We start from the raw sequence: 17,683 nt of genomic DNA, 5'->3' as shown, positions 1-17,683 counted from the left end.
GCTGTTACTGGGTGCATTATTCTGGTTTTGCTCACTTCACTTTGTCTCAGTTAATGTAAATCTTTCCAGGTTTTCCTGAAAGCATTCTGCTCATCATTTCTTAGAGTGAATCAGTATTTCATCACAATTATATACCATAACGTGTTCAGCTTCCTCGATTGGCAGCCCCTCATTTCTAATACTTTGCTACCACAAAAAGAGCTGCTATAAATATTTGTGTGCGTGTAAGTCCTTTTCCTTTTTTTAAAAATGTTTTTGGGGATGATACGGACTTCATAACAACCTGGAAAAACCTACACGACATAATGCTGAGTGAGCGGAGCAGAGCCAGGAGAACATTGTACGCAACCACAGATATATGGATTCCGTGAGGACCAACGCTGACAGACTTCGCTCTTCTCAGCAACACAAGGTGCAAGGACAACTCCAAAGGACTCACGATGGAGAATGCTATCTACATCCAGAGAAAGAACTGTGAAGTTTGAATGCAGATTGAGGCACACTTCATGCTTGTCTTTTTTTTCTTCTCTTTTGTTTTTGGGCTGTTTTTTTTTTTTTTTGGTTCTGTTTCTTCTTTCTCATGATTCATTCCATTGGTCATAATTCTTCTCCACAACTTGACTAGTGTATAAATTAATTCAATGTGAAGTTATACGTGGTAGTTATATGAGATTCCATGCCATCTTGGGGAGGGAGTGGAGAAGGAGGGGAGAAAATCTGGAACTCAAAATTATGTAGAACCGTGTGTTATAAACTAAAAATAAAAATTAAAAAAATGTTTTTGGAATACAGACTTAGTAGTGGTATACCTATGTCAAAGGGTATACACACTTTTATAAGCCTTTGGACACAGTTCTAAAATGCTCTCCAGAATACCTGGATCAGTTCACAACTCCACCAACACTGCTTTAATGTCCCAATTTGCCTACATCCCTCCAATATTTGTCATTTTACTTTTCTGTCATATCAGCCAATCTGATGGGTGTGAGGTGGCATCTCAGAGTTGTTTTAATTGGCTTTTCTCTAATCAATAGTGATTTAGAGTATTTTTATGTGACTACAGATAGCTTTATCTGAAAACTACCTGTTCATATTTTTAACCATTTATCAATTGGGGAATGACTTATATTCTTATAAACTAGATTCAGTTCTCTATACATTTGAGAAATGAGGCCTTTACCAGAGAAACTTGCTATAAATTTTTTTTACAGCTATGTTTACTATTTCCCTCCATCCTATTTTCCCCCTTGTTTACCCTTCTTTGGCTTTCCTTTCACTCTGTCTCTCCTCAAAAGTGTTTTGCTTCTGACCACCACTTCCTTGTTATCCCTTTCCCCTCCTACTTTCCTGTAGCGTAAAAAGGCTTTCTATATCAAACCAAGTGCATATGTTATTCCTTCTCTGAGCCATGAGAATAAGGTTCAAATGTTGTCTGCCACCTTCTACCCCTGCTCCCATCATCCCCTCCACTGTATGAGCTCTTTTACGTGATCTAATTTACTGTATTCTACCTTTCTCCTCCCCCTTCTTTCAGTGCGTCCGTTTTTCTCACATCTTAATTTTATTTTTTTAGATATCATCCCATCATATCACATGCATGCCCTCTGTCTATGTATACTCCTTCTGAATGTTATAATAATGATACAGATTTTAGGAGTTACAAGTCTTATTTTCCCATATAATTATGTAAACAGTTTAACCTTACTGAATCCCTTATGAGTTCTCTTTCCTGTTTACCTTTTTATGCTTCTCTTGAGTCTTAGATTTGAAAGTTAAATTTTCTATTCAGCTCTGGTCTTTTCATCAGGAATTCTTGAAACTCCTCTATTTCATTAAACATAGATTTTCCCCCTCCCCACCAAGGATTATACTCAGTTTTGCTAGGTAGGTGATTCTTGGTTGTAATCCTAGCTCCTTTGTCCTCTGAAATATCATATTCCAAACCCTCTGATCTTTTAAGGTAGAAGCTGCTATATTTTGCGTGATCCTGACATTTGAATTGTTTCTTTCTGGCTACCTGCAATATTTTCTCCTTGACCTAGGAGCTTTGGAATTTGGCTATAATATTCCTGGGAGTTTTGAGTTGGGGATCTCTTTTAGGGAGTGATTGGTGGATTCTTTCAATTTCTATTTTACCCTCTGGCTCTAGGATTCCAGGGAAGTTTTCCTTGATAATTTCTTGAAATATGATTTCTATCCTTTTTTTTTTGGACCATGACTTTCTGGTAGTCCAATAATTCTTAAATTATCTCTCCTTGATTTATTTTCCAGGTTAGTTGTTTTCCCAATGAGATATTTCACATTTTCTTCTCTTTTTTTGTTCTTTTGACTTTTTTATTGTTTCTTGATGTCTCATGGCCTCATTAGCTTCTAGTTGCCCAATTCTAATTTTTAAGGAATTATTTTTGTCAGTGAGCTTTTGTACCTCCTTTTCCATTTGGCCAATTCTACTTTTTAAGGAATTCTTTTCTTGAGGGGACTTTGGTACCTCTTTTACCATTTGACCTATTCTATTTTTTACGGTATTATTTCCATTAGTATTTTTTGTGCCTCCTTTACCAAGTTGTTGATTTTTTTTTCATGATTTTCTTATATCACTCTCATTTCGTTCCCTAATTTTTCATCTACTTATTTTTTTAAAATTATTTTAAAAATCTTTTTTTGAGCTCTTCCATGAATTCTTTTTTTGGGCCTGAGACTTATTCATATTTTTCTTTGAGGCTTTCCACGTAGCTATTTTGACTTTGTTGTCTTAGGAGTTTGTGTTTTGACCTTTCCTGTCACCGTAGTATTTTTATATGGTCATATTCTTTTTTGTTGTTTCTTGCTCATTTTTCTAGCCTATTTCTTGCCTTTCAATTTTATGTTACAGTTGGCTCTGCTCCTTTGGTGGAAGGGCTACTGTCCCAAGCTTCAGGTTTTTTATGCTGCTGTTTTCAGAGTCAGTTCTGGGGGACTACATGTTTTCAGTTCTTCCAAGGTGGTATGATCTAAGAAGTGTGGTCACTGCTTGTCTGGCCCGTGCTTGGGTCTGTGACCACAAAGTTCTCTTTTCTGCCTTGGAACTGTGACCAATGTCCCTGCTAGTCTAGTCCTCCTCCTTGCCCTGGGGCTGTGACCCCGAACCACATATGGGCAATGCAACAGAGTCCTGCACCCAGTGCCAGCAAAGGGTCCCCTGTAATCTCCTTCTGACCAGTCGTTCAGTCCTCTTACTATCTGCGGGCTGAGTCCTCTGGAGGCCGCTGCTCCTGAGTCAGTTACCACCAAGGCTGCTGTTGGTGTGCGGAGGTGTAGCCTGCACCGGATCGTGCTCCACTCTCACCCCAGCGAGACAAACTTTTCCTGCCATCCTTCTAAATTGTCTTGGGCTAGAAAGTTCTTTCACCATCTTTCTGTTTGTCTTGCAGTTCCAGAATTTGTTTTGAGGCAATCATTTTTGTTTGGAATTTGGGACAGCACCAGTGAACCTGTGCCAGCTGGGCTCCGCACCTCCTACAGTTATTTTCCAAAAGTATAAATCTAGCCATTTCCTCCTCTATTCAATACACTTCAATGGCTTTCTATTGCCTTTAGGAGTAACATAAACACTTCTGTTTAGCTAGAACGTCTTTCATAATCTGGCCCTAACCTATCTTCCCAACCTAACACTGCTCCCCTTTCCACACTCTACAGTCCAGTCAGACTGACCTCGCTGTCTTTGCTTCCTCACACTGCTGCTTCCCATGTGAGGATAAATTCCCTGCTCACTTCTGCCTCCTTAGCAGCCCTTGTTTCATTCATAACTCAACTCAAACATCATCTTTTACATGAACCTTTCTTCATCCTCACAATTTGTTTTGTATATATGTTGTTCATACTTATTTACAAATATGTCATCTTCCTTGCTAAGACCGAAAGCTCCTTGGGGGGCAGGGAATATTTCATTTTGTACCCCTATTGTCTGGCACAGTTCCTGGAACACAGTAGATGCTTAATAAGTGCTTGTAGATTAACCAAATCTCTGAACTCAGGGTGTGGATAAGAAAGAGGGGAGCCTAGGAAAAGGGGCTTCATAAGCTATGTAGAAAGAGTAGATTTCATCTTTTAATATTTTGAACAATATTCCATTTGATCCCCTACGCTGATTTTTTTTTGCCAAGTAATTCCTTTTGAGTCCAGAAAAACATTGGTTTAGAATTGCTCAAATTAGAAAAAATTTGAATGACATACAACGTGACCCAAATTGATTCTGGAGGTTAATCTAAATTGCTTAGCAGTTCTATGAAGTGTGGGCTTGGTTACAGTGGCAAACACCTGAGGCTTTTGTAAACTCACTACCACCTGGTGGTCAGTGTTGTTACTGCTGCCTCTTAGGAAGGCTATGAGAAGCACGCTCCTGAGAGAAACTGAGACCATGGGCTGCTGGCTCAAACAGGGTGTCATCTGTTCAGCCAGGCTGATACTACCCTCCATCTCTGAATAATAGGGTGCAGAGGTTCTTTACCGTTTTTGTATCATGGACCCTTTTTGCAGTTTGATGAAATCTGTGGATACCTTCTCCAAATATTTTTTAATTAGGATTAGAAAGGATACTGATTATATTGAAATACAGTCTGTAGATAGGAAGACTACAATAACTTGCTATTTAGTGGTGAGTATAAGAACTATAGAAATTTTGAAGTTTTGATGAATGTAAATATTTCAAGATATCTGCCACACAGATGATGTGATTTCTACTGGTGACAAAAGTCGTAGGTACAGCTATTATTACTGCAATTTGTTGCTTACATTCATAATTGAAAGGTGCATTTCAGTTAGAGGTTTGTGAAAATAAAGATATACTTTGGTTTTTTTTACCATCCAAGTTCATAGACTTCCTGAATTATATCCAGTTACCTTGTGGGGATAGGGGAGAGTTCTTTGATGCCAAGTTAAAAACTACTGATATGGTGGCGCATCTTTGGGCTGGTTTAAGGAAAACACTCAAGCTACAGGACCTAAAGTAGCACAGTGTTAGGAGACTACAAAATATCACAAAGTCACACTAGGAAAAACTTCCTAACAACTGGAATTATGCAAAAGTCAAGTTGACTCTTTCCAAAGGTAGTGGTTTCCTATTCATTGGAGATTTTCACATAAAAGCTGGCACAATGTTAGTGAGGACATTCCTATGTGAGTTTCCTTCCAAAGTGAGATTCTGTGATTCATTTTATCTCTAAAGTCTCTTCCAACATCAGATTCGGGTTGTATCTTTGCTAGTGGGGTTAAAATCTCCACACTGACAAAATCTTGTTAAATCTATGTACTGAACACACACATTCTTTCCCTAATACCCTTTCCTAATTAAAAGAGGTAATTATAATTCTTTTCTTAAAAGTGTGGCAATCCTGACCCTTTTTTTCCTTAGTGGCAATTTGATGTGGTAGCTTTATATGATTGTATTGCTTTATCAATGAGCTTGTACTACCCATTATTAAAAACAATAGCTTTACAACTATCATCTGAGGTAATTACCCCATTTTACAGATCAGGAAAGTGAGGCTCATAGAGGTGAAATGACTTGGAACTTGGCCACGGAATCATACAGCTAAGAAGTGGCAGAGCTAAAACTTAAACCTGGAACTTTTGACTCCAAAACCAATGTGATTTCTGCTATATACCATGAAAACTTTCAAGTAGAAAGATATGTAGTAAGATATGTGGTTAAGAGTATACTTCTTTTAGTGTTCTGATGTGCAACAACCATTTAAATCCCCTGTGAAGAATTCATCCATAAAAGTTGGAAGAATACACATCACCATTAACTTTCAACATCATACTTGAAGACTCCCTTATTAGAAGTCTTTATGCTAAGGCTAGATGACCTCTTCTCTGGTTAATATAACTGAGAGTATTCTTTTTAAGGTATAGGTGAGGACTAAAAGACCATTTAGAGCCCTTCAAATTCTGAAATTCTGTGATTGGTATGAAACATTGAAGCTACAAGTAGAATTTTATTTTTTCTACTTCAGTTTTAAGTTTCAAGTTAACCCATTCAAAGATAATTTTAGATGTAAGGTAAGGTCAGAATAATCTCACATCATTTTAGCCTTGATGCACTAACTAGCTGAGAATAAATCTCAATAAATAAATTAATCATAAATTTTAGAGAAAGGTTCTTAACCTTTTTGTCATGGGTCCCTTTGGCAGTCTGGTGAAAAACTTCTCAGAACAACTTTTTAAAATGTATATAAAATAATATACATCAGATTACAAAGAAAACAAATTATACTGGAGTTATAAAATACAAAGAAAAAGCCTGCCCCCCCCCCCCCCAGTTCTTGGGTACTACTTTAAGAATCTTTGCTTAAGTACAAAAAGTCTTTGAACCTATAGTATGAAGCGATATTGCACAAGAACAGTGTTTGGGTATGCTGATGAAACTTGGCTACACCCCAGGAAATATCTATAAATTCTCAAGCTTGTTAGAACTGGATTCATTTGAAAGGTTAGAGTCAACATGGAGTTCAACTAAATCTCCTGAGAACCAGTTAGCTTGGGGGGAAGAGGGGAAAGGAGAGGCCTTGGCTCTGGCCTTGGACTAAGTGTCTTCCCTGTCCCTCGTGCCTGCTATGTCTAGAGGAGAACCTTGCAAGCTTTAAAGGTCTAAAGAATTTTGGACTTCCCATTCCTATCAGTATCTTAGCTGCATCCCTCAATCAACTGATGACAGTGTTTCCATCAGGAGCCAAGAAGAAGTGAATGCAGATTCATCATGCTTAAATGGAACTTCTTGGGTATCCCAAAATGGGAGGAAAGGGATTACAGAAACCAGGGGCTGTGAGCTATCCCTTCACCACATGTGCTTTCTAAAGCTTGAGCCCACTTTTGCTTGGACTCTATATACTTCTGCAAGAGTGTGTCACAGACATTTATCTTCCATTCCATATAAATATATTCCATTCCATATAAATATCTCTTTCTAAAAAGTTACTTAAAGCTGGATAACTAAACTGATCTTCAACCGATAATCTGGGACAGGGAGAATGGGGTAGGGGTAGAGCACATCAGTTGGGGCCTGAACCAAAGGCATTAAAGAATTATCCATAGAGGGGGAGGAGCCAAGATGGCAGCTGGAAAGCAGGGACTTGCATGAGCTCCCCGCCAGGTCCCTCCTAAAACCTATAAAAATGGCTCTGAACAAATTCTAGAGCTGCAGAACCCACAAAATATCAGAGGGAAGCAGGGCTCCAGCCCAGGACAGCCTAGATGGTCACTGGGTGAGGTCTATCGCGCATGGAGCTGGGAGCTGAGGGGAGCAGAGCCCAGCATGGGCAGTGTAGACCAACCAGACCAGGAGGTGGGTGGAACAGGCCCTGGCGCCCTGAATCAGTGAGCTGTGGCAGTTACCAGACTTCTCAACCCACAAACACCAAAGACAACAGAAATCGTTAGTGGGAATAGCTGTGGGGGACAGAGTGAAAGGAGTTCATGCTTTGGCCACCACCCCAGGGGCAGCGGGGGTGGTGCAGCTACAGAACTACAGCTGCAGTTACTTCCGGCCCCAGGCCCACGTGGTGGGAGGAATTAAGTGCCACATCAGAGCAGGAATGCAGAGCCTGCTGAAGATCTGAGTCAGGTCCAGGCTGGTGGTTCTTGGGGGAGGAGGAGTGCTAGTGTGGCAGAGCTGGCTGTATAGAAATAGCTCTGAAAACAACAATGCATCCCCTCAAGCTTGGAACAAAGTACTCTCTACTCTACAAGCAGTCATACCCCAACAAAAAACTCAAGGGTCAAGTAAGTTGGCTGGGAACATGGCCAGGCAGTGAAAAGCACTCAGATTCAGTCTCAGACTTTGGAATCCTTCTTTGGTGACAAAGAAGAGCAAAACATACAGCCAGAAGAAGTCAACAAAGTCACAGAGCCTACATCAAAAGCCTCCAAGAAAAACATGAACTGGGCTCAGGCCATGGAAGAGCTCAAAAAGGATTTGGAAAAGCAAGTTAGAGAAGTAGAGGAAAAATTGGGAAGAGAAATGAGAATGATGGAAGAAAACCATGAAAAACAAGTCAATGACTTGCTATAGGAGACCTAAAAAAATACTGAAGAAAATAAAACCTTAAAAAATAGACTAACTCAAATGGCAAAAGAGCTCCAAAAAGCCAATGAGGAGAAGAATGCCTTGAAAGGCACAATTAGCCAAATGGAAAAGGAGGTCCAAAAGACCACTGAAGAAAATACTACCTTAAAAATTAGATTGGAACAAGTGGAAGCTAGTGACTTTAGGAGAAATCAAGATATTATAAAACAGAACCAAAGGAATGAAAAAATGGGAGACAATGTGAAATATCTCCTTGGAAAAACCACTGACCTGGAAAATAGATCCAGGAGAGATAATTTAAAAATTATTGGACTACCTGAAAGCCACGATCAAAAAAAGAGCCTAGATATCATCTTTCAAGAAATTATCAAGGAGAACTGCCCTGATATTCTAGAGCCAGAGAGTAAAATAGAAATTGAAAGAATCCACAGATCGCCTCCTCAAAAAGATCCCCCCAAAAAAACTCCTAGGAATATTGTCGCCAAATTCCAGAGCTCCCAGATCAAGGAGAAAATACTGCAAGCAGCCAGAAAGAAACAATTCGAGTATTGTGGAAACACAATCAAAATAATACAAGATCTAGCAGCTTCTACATTAAGGGATCGAAGGGCTTGGAATACGATATTCTGGAGGTTAATGGAGCCAGGATTAAAACCAAGAATCACCTACCCAGCAAAACTGAGTATCATGCTCCAAAGCAAAATACAGACTTTCAATAAAATACAGAACTTTCAAACTTTCTCAGTGAAAAGACCAGAGCTGAATAGAAAATTTGACTTTCAAACATAAGAATCAAGAGAAGCGTGAAAAGGTAAACAAGAAAGAGAAATCACAAGGGACTTACTAAAGTTGAGCAGTTTTGTTTACATTCCTACCTGGAAAGATGATGTGTATGATTCATGAGACCTCAGTATTTGGGGTAGCTGAAGGGAATATACATACATACATACATACATACATACATACATACATACATATATATATATATACACACACACACACACATACACACGTATATATAGACAGAGGGCACAGGGTGAGTTGAATATGAAGGGATGAGATCTAAAAAAATCAAATTAAGGGATAAGAGAGGAATATATTGAGAGAGGGAGAAAGGGAGAGATAGAATGGGGTAAACTGTCTCACATAAAAGTGGCAAGAAAAAGCAGTTCTGTAGGAAGAGAAGAGAAGGCAGGTGAGGGGGAATGAGTGAATCTTGCTCTCATTGGATTTGACCTGAGGAGGGAATACCATACATACTCAATTGGATATCTTACCCCACAGGAAAGAAGGAGGAAGAAGATAAAAAAGGGGGGATGATAGAAGGGAGGGCAGATGGGGGAGGAGGTAATCAAAAACAAACACTTTCAAAAAGGGACAGGATCAAGGGAGAAAACTGGATAAAGGGGGATAGGTTAGGAAGGAGCAAAATATAGTTAGTCTTTCACAACATCAGTATTGTGGAAGGGTTTTACATAATGATATGCATGTGGCCTATATTGAATTGCTTGCCTTCTTAGGGAGAGTGGGTAGGGAGGGAAGAGGGGAGAGAATTTGGAACTCAAAGTTTTAAAAACAGATGTTCAAAAACAAAAAAAAAAGTTTTTGCATGCAACTAGGAAATAAGACACACAGGCAATGGGGCATAGAAATTTATCTTGCCCTACAAGAAAGGAAGGGGAAAGGGGATGGGAGAGGAGTGCGGTGACAGAAGGAAAGGCTGACTGGGGAATGGGGCAACCAGAATATATGCCATCTTGGAGTAGGGGGAGGGTAGAAATGGGGAGAAAGTTTGTAATTCAAACTCTTGTGAAACTCAATGCTGAAAACTAAATATATTAAATAAATTAAATAAATAATTTTTTTAAAAAAGAATTATCCACAGAACTCTGATGGGGGGAGATGTAACTTTGTTTTGTAGACTTGAGTCTCATTTGTGAGATCAGGAGTTGAGGTAAGGATCCTTAGAGCATATGTGGGCTACATAAATTCACAACAATTATCTCTAAATTATTTTAGCCACTTTGAAATACCTAATCTATTTGTCAAATTTCAGTTGTAGAACTTTATAGTTAACATATTCTCTTGAAAAGAATAATTTATTACCTAACTGAAAGCTCAAAGATAAGCTTCCAAATTACAAAACAGAGTATGTGTGACTCAAGGTTATTAAGAAAGGAATTTTTAAAAGAAATTCATCAAATTAAACCCTGGTTATAATCAAATGAAAACTTTTACTTTCATGCAAAAATTATTTAAGACAATTCATATATTACAATATGTTTTGTAATGTGTAAACATGTAAGTCAGAACACAAATACTAGCTTTGTGCAGGCATTTACCTCGATTATTTTACTCCAGATAGGCTGATGACTTATTGCATCCCAGAGTGTAACATGTTTGTCATGCCCACATGTCAAGAACTGAGATTTAGAAGAATGGATGGCGAGCCCCCAGAGTTCATCGGTGTGACCCTACAAAAAATAAAGAGAAAAAGAAACTATTTTATAAAGTAATGAAATCAAAATGATAGTTTTAGTATGTCATTAACCATGGTTCATAGCACACTTTGCATTTGTGTTTTCAGTTTCTTTCAAAATTTACATTTTCAGTTTATAATCTATAAACTATTCATATCTCATATTTCCAGAGTGTTTTTCTTAACGACAATCCTGTGAAATAGGTAGTAGAAGTACTTATCATCTGAAACTGGACAGCCACAAAAATATATCATGAACTCATTGTGTTAGACGCTGGGGAAGATTTTGAATTTAGATAAGGGATGTTCCCTGAATTCATGAAGCTTACAGTCTAGCAGAGGGAATAGACATCAATACAGATAAACACAACACCCAATATTACATATTAAGTACATTAGAGAATTATAAAACAAAGTACTTTATGAGATATTGGTGGTGGAGGGGATCTGAGAAAGCTTCATAGAACAAATGACATTTAGTTTGAGCTTTAAAAGATAGATAGGAATTCTAGAGAAGGGGAAGGAGAGCATTCCATATAAACTGAATATCCCAAGTAAAGACATGTGAGCACAGTTTGTAGTTGGGGGCCAGAGAGTTGTCCATTTCAGCAGGAACAAATAGTATATAAAAAGGATTTAAGATAAGATGCATCCTTGTTCTGGAGACCTGAGATTAATTTGTGAGATAAGACTAGAAAAATGAGGTAGATTCAGATTGGAGGTGAGGGCACTGAACGCTAGTCAGAACAGTCTGAACTTTACTTGTTAAACTATAGGAAGCCACTGATGACTTTTTAGAGGAATTAATATGACCAGATTCATGCATAAAGAGATTATTCTGGAGGTATATGAAGGATGTATTGGAAAGATAAGATTGGAGGCTGGAATAACTCCTAACCTTAAGCAGACAATATATTGTATTAACACTTTGGCAGTTGGTGGTCAGAACTTTACCAGGAGAGTGGCAGTGGGTATGGACAGCAATGGATGCAAGGCACATTACAGACTGGGAATCAACAGGACTTAGTAACTGATTAGCTTGAGAAAGGGAAGAGTCAAAGATAACTCCAAGGCAAACCAGCAGAGAACCAGGGAATGTTGGTGCCTCAGAGAAGAATGATACATCGCTATAAATTTAACTCTTTCTAGGCTCAGAATCTCAGCATAGAAAGGGACCTTACGAGTCAACTAGTTTAATCTCTCCATTTTACGTGTCAGGAGCTTGAAGCCCAGAAATGTTACAAGGTTGATTGCCAAATCAAATTAGAAAGCCAGAGCTGGGACTAGGACCTGAACTTCTTAATTTCCCGGTTAGTGATTTATTTCCATACCATACTGCCTCATAGTGTATTCTATTACAACTTAAAATAATAAAATGTTTGGTTGACTTACCCAGGTTGAAACTTACCTGGGTAATCGGATTAAAATCCCCTGACAGAGTGCCTTGTAAAACAAAGTTTCTAGTAGTGCCAATCAAGACAACATCACCTTTTCCTTCAGCTACCGTTCTTATTGGACCAAACTGTTCTGGAATCTGCATTTAAAAAAGGCATATGAAAACAAAAATTAAATATTTCATAAAGTTATTCTCAAAACATAACCATTTAAAATATGTATGTCTAGTATTCATTATCTGAGTGCCTGACAGGTGTCTTCCTAGTAGGCATACTTCACTCAAATATGTGACGAATGACCAAATGATCAAAATCCCAAATTGTTTTTAAAATGTTACTTATCTGAAAGTTCCAAATGGTTGATTCTAAAAGAACCAACAAAATGAGCCTTTTTTGGGGAGGGCGGTGGAAGGAGTTAGAGAGTTTTCTGGTTTAAACTCTAATGTTACAAAATGCTATTGATTTTATACTTTGACCTTTTACTTAAAGATCATACTCAAAGAATATACCATAGTATATTACTGTAGTATCAAATACATATATACATATATATGTGTGTGTGTATACATATATGTATATCATACACACACACACACACAAATATACGTGGATATATCAGAAATGTCTTGCTCCACAAAGCCCTAGTCATACACCTCCCTGTGGCTTCAGAGCGATCCATGGGGTCTTGAAAGTCTGGCCAGGGAATATAATCTTTGCTAAGTGAATGACATAATACAGGATGAACTGAATAATATCGACTTTGACACTCAGGGCAGACTACTGTGGCAGATTTACAGACATATACATATAAGAGTTATATAGGACGGGCAGACATGGATAGGTTGCACTCCACAGCATTTAGGGGAATATTTACACCAATGAAATCAAAGAGGCACTGGAGTAATATTATTATGCTAATAGTAAACATAAATATTAAAATTTAAAGGCTTTTGGAAAGGGTCTTGTATATACCTAGAAGTGTACATGTTGTTTTCCCCATTATAATGTAAGCTCCTTGAAGGCTTTTTCTTTGTAGCTCTTGAATTTAAGAGTTCCTGGCAAAGAGTAATTAATACTTTTTTTTTTTGCAGGGAGGAAGGCAGGGCAATTGGGGTTAAGTGACTTGCCCAAGGTCACACAGCTAGTGTGTCAAGTGTCTGAGGCCGGATTTGAACTCAGGTCCTCCTGACTCCAGGGCCGGTACTCTACTCACTGTGCCACCTAGCTGCCCTGTAATTAATGCTTAATAAATGCTTATTGACTGATTTTATTCATGTGAATTCTTGGTCCACTGATACGGATTTTAAAAAATCATTATTTATTTATTCATAGCATTTGTTTTTAAAAGATTTTGAGTTCTGAATTCTCTCCCTCTAGTCCCTCCTCCATCCATTGAGAAGCAGAGCAATGTATCAATTATACATGTGAAATCATGCAAAATGTATTGTCATATTAGTCATGTTGCAAAAAATCAAGAAATATAAAGAAAGTAAAAAATTATACTTCAATCTGTACTCAGAGTTAATCAGTTTACTCTCTGAAGGTGACTAGCATTCTTCATCATGAGTCCTTTAGAATTGTCTTGGATCACTCTAGTGATCAGAATAGCTAAGTCTTTCACATTTTCTCATCGCCACAATATTACTGTTATTGTGTACAATGTTCTCCTGTTTCTGCTCACTTCACTTTGCATCAGTTCATGTAAGTCTTCACCGGTCTTTCTGAAACCATTCTGCTCATTATTTCTCATAGTACAATAGTATTTCATTATAATCATATGCCACAACTTGTTCAACCATTCTCCAGTTGATGAGCATCCTCTTAATTTCTAATTCTTTGCCGTCACAAAAAGAGCTGCTATGAATATTTTTGTACATATAAGCACTTTTCCTTTCCTTTTTTGGGGGGTATCTCTTTGGGATGTAGACCTCGTAGTGGTATTGCTGGGTCAAAGAATATATAAGGTTTTAAAGTCCTTTGAATATAATTTCAAATTGTTTTCCAGAACGGTTGGATCAATTCACAACTCCATCAACAGTGCTTTAGTATTTCAATTTTTCCACATCCTCCCCAACACTTGTCATTTTCCTTTACTGTCATATTAGCCAATTTGATAGGTATGAGGTAGTACCTCAGAGGCGTTTTAATTTGCATTTTGCTAATCAATAATGATTTAGAACATTTTTTTCATGTGACTATAGACAGCTTTCTTTATCTGAAAACTACCTATTCATATCCTTTGATCATTTACTAATTGGTGAATGGCTGTTATTTTTATAAATTTGACTCAGTTCCCTATATATTTGAGAAATGAGACTTTTATTAGAGAAACTTGCTGTAAATTCCCCCCTCACCCAGTTCCCTGATTTCCTTCTAATCATGGATGTGTTGATTTTGTTTGTGTAAAACCCTTTTAATTTAATGTGATCAAAGTTATCCTTTTTTACTTGCCGTGATCCTCTCTATTTCTCACTGAAGCAGATTTTCATCCCTCCTCTATATATTAGTAGATAGTTTGTAAGTTTTTGTGGTTACCTGCTGGACACCTAATGGCTAACCCTAGCGATGAGCCTTTCTGAAATGAGACAGCCTGATCTTTGGATAAAGAATACATATTTGAAGATTTTGCATCAATAACGGAGATATGTACTTTATATTTCTTGACTGCAATACTACTTTGTGTTGCTTTGTGTTAGCAAAATATAGCATATTGTTATAATAACTCTAAACAGTATAAATGAAAATGATAAATTATATGGCAGATTCACCAAATAAGTTGAATAAATAATATATAAAATAAATTTAAAGATAAATAAAATTTAATTCTTTAACTATTTGTGATTTTGTCAGTGTGGGCAATCTCTTCACTATCACAGAATGCAACTTTCCAACAACACAGCAGACAGTTCTTGAGAGTTTAAAGGATTGGCCACTCCTAACTTGGCTGGGCTGGATCTCTGACAACAGACACAGTCCCTTGGCTGTTACGATTTCAAAGCCTTTCCAGGTTGGCAAGATCTGCCAGAGTTTGCATTCCACTGGCATAGCCTTGGAGAACTCAGGGTCACCTCTGCCATGATGAGTCACTGGAAGAGGATCCAAGTAGATAGTTTAATGAAGTGTTCAACATTTGAAATACTCTAAATTTTCAGTGAAATCATTTGAAAGCACATTTACCATAACTGAACAAATGGGATTTCACCAAAAAAGTATAGAAAAATAGACCCCATAATCTGAGAACATTAAGCATTCTAGTCCTATAAAAATGTAAAATTATCTGCTTCTAAGTTTAGTTTTTTCCAAGAGATTGTTTAGCTCAGTGCTTCTTAAACTTTGATTCTCAACCCGCAGTTTAAGAAGTGCTGAAGGAGTCACGAGGAGAAAAAGTTTAAGACGCCCTGGTTTAGGTAATGGTATTCTTAAAAATACGATGTTTGGGAGAATTCTTGATAATTCGTACTAATGAAGAATTAACGAGTCTGAAGTATGACTGTACTCCAGGAAAATGCACAGGGAATATTTTCTTTTTATGTGAGTACAGACCATTGTTAAAACTATATTATAAGTCGGACTCTAAGAAACAGATGTTGACACTGAATCTATCACTTCTAAAGTGAATAAATGGTGCAGAGCTGAGATGTGAATCTGAGAAAGGGGAGCAAGTGCATGGAGCTTACTTCTGCCTGAAATATGGGTAGGGCCTCTCCTGATCACGTTAATGGCTGTATCTTGAGAGTAAACCACAACAAAGCTGATCTTCTGGGATCCAGGGTAATGAGGTGCCATGTGCATCTAAGTTAGAGTATGGCTTAATGAACATCCTGTGCTTTAACTGGGGAAAGAGCAGAGTCAGGTTGTGTTAGCACAAAGAGTTAAATGCCATAACTACTTGCTGGAGATAAGCAATGGGAGGAAATACTTTACGTTTGATGCTGTGTAACTGTGACTCTGGATTTCTATGAGACATGGCAGAGAAAAGAAAGTCATGAATAGGGATCGTAGTAGTGACGGTTTGGCATCACAAACAGAATCATATTTGGTAGGACACCTGTGCCAATATCACTACCCACTGACAGGGACACATCTGATACGATGAATGGAGCCCGTGAGCACCATGTTTGAACGTGGTAAACAGTGTGGACTCTCAGAAAGCTAAATGCTAAGCTCTGTTCTCAGTGCTTTACAAATTTCGCCTCATGTGATTCTTACAATAACCATGTGAGGTAGGTGCTTTTAGTATCCTTTTTCTACAGTTAAGGAAACTGAGGCAAAGAGAAGTTAAGTGACTTGCCCAGGCTAACAGTGCTAGGAAGTGTCTGAGGCCACATTTGAACTCAGGTCTTCCTGACTCTGGGCCCAGTGGTCTATCCACTGTGCCACCTAGCTGCCACCTTAGAGAGGTGACGACTACCTGTTTAAAAGAGGAGATACTCTAGCAATAAGGAGAATTTGAACAGAAAGAAGTTAATCTTCTTACTGATCCTGATAAGGGGGAAGATTACCTAGGGTCAGGGTGAGAAGGCCTTCAGGGAGAAGGTATTTATTTCTCTAAGTCCAAATGCTCTAGCGAAATGGAAAAGAACTATTCTGTTCCGTGGGCAGTGGTGGGAGTTCATGGTTTTCTTTTAGTTCACATCTTGGATGTGTGAAAGCACAAGCACAGGCAGGAGGAGCATACTGATATGTTAATACTTGTGTAGGTTATGAAGAATTAAGGAGATAACCAGAAATTCAAGAGTCAGGTAAGGCAGCAAAGAGAACTTGAGTTGGGTGGGCATGGCATGATTGTCCTAGGAATCAGCCAACTAAAAGGTCCTGCTACATGAGAAAATCCTGGCCACCTGTTATCTATCCTTAAAGGCAGGCAACATAATTGGGATACAGAAAAATACTTTTTATAAAAGGTGAATTGTGGTTTTCATGTACCATATATCGCAGCCTCCTTAAGGATGTGTAAGTTCTGTTTCATAGACACTGTGAGAAAAGTTCACATTGGCCTATTCAGGCAACTACAAACTGAAAGCTTTTATAAGAGGCAGCACGACAGAGTGGATGTGTACTTGCTGGGTGACCTGGGGAAGCCACTTACCCTCTCAGAACCTCAGGCTTAAGAGTGTAGGACTTCTCTAGGAAAACATAAATGGGTTGTGATGTACACTATTGAGGGAGTTCCCTTGCCACAAGTTTCTACACTGATGAAAATCAAAGGTTTTGTGTGTGTTTGCATAATTACAAGCTTTTGTGACTTTGTGCTAAACATATACGTGGCCCAGACGAGCGCACTTATAATTGTGTTTAACTAAAATTTTATTTAAAGGCATTAAGGTAGTTCCAGGGAAGACACCTGGTGCTTCTCTAGCAGTTAGAAAGAACTATGACTTTGAATATATGAGGGAGTAAGTAAACAATCACAGTTTCAATAAGGGAGGGGGAAAAAGCCTTAATGAAATCCTAGCAGCACTAGGTTTGAAAGAAAAGGAAAGATCACACATCAGAGCTGTGAATTCAGGGGTTTTATTAAACTAGTAATCAGTGCATTCGTCGTTGGATTCTAAAGTTTCAGGTCATTTACAGAAGAATTGCTTTGCACAGCCCAAGAAATGTTTTGGTCGTCAGACAGTAATAGTTGCTTCACTGATTGGGGTATGTCAAAGGTCATTCCAAACACCCAACTTCACCTGGATGCAGGTAGGAGCAAGTACGAGCCCAGAATTATCCTCAAGTGAATTATACTGCACACTTCTCTAG

At 38.2% G+C, this 17,683-nt stretch overlaps 1 protein-coding gene across 7 annotated transcripts in view; it reads right to left on the bottom strand.

Moving 5' to 3' along the window:
* EML1 (EMAP like 1) overlaps positions 1 to 17,683 on the bottom strand; it is a 312,714-nt gene that overhangs the window by 28,721 nt on the left and 266,310 nt on the right. For 6 of the 7 annotated variants that reach the window (XM_036750598.1, XM_036750594.1, XM_036750593.1 and 3 more), the window contains 2 exons: positions 11,950 to 12,075; positions 10,405 to 10,536 (listed from right to left, as the gene is read on the bottom strand). The exons of the other annotated variant lie outside the window; for it this stretch is intronic. In XM_036750598.1, coding sequence (XP_036606493.1) covers positions 10,405 to 10,536; positions 11,950 to 12,075 — 258 coding nt within the window. The remainder of the gene's footprint in view (positions 1 to 10,404; positions 10,537 to 11,949; positions 12,076 to 17,683) is intronic. 7 annotated transcript variants of the gene reach the window in all.

Source organism: Trichosurus vulpecula, chromosome 3, assembly GCF_011100635.1.
Source record: "Trichosurus vulpecula isolate mTriVul1 chromosome 3, mTriVul1.pri, whole genome shotgun sequence".
In the NCBI taxonomy this organism is placed as follows: Eukaryota; Metazoa; Chordata; class Mammalia; order Diprotodontia; family Phalangeridae; genus Trichosurus; species Trichosurus vulpecula.
Note: the sequence above shows the minus strand (reverse complement) of the source record. Positions and strands in the feature narration are given on the sequence as shown.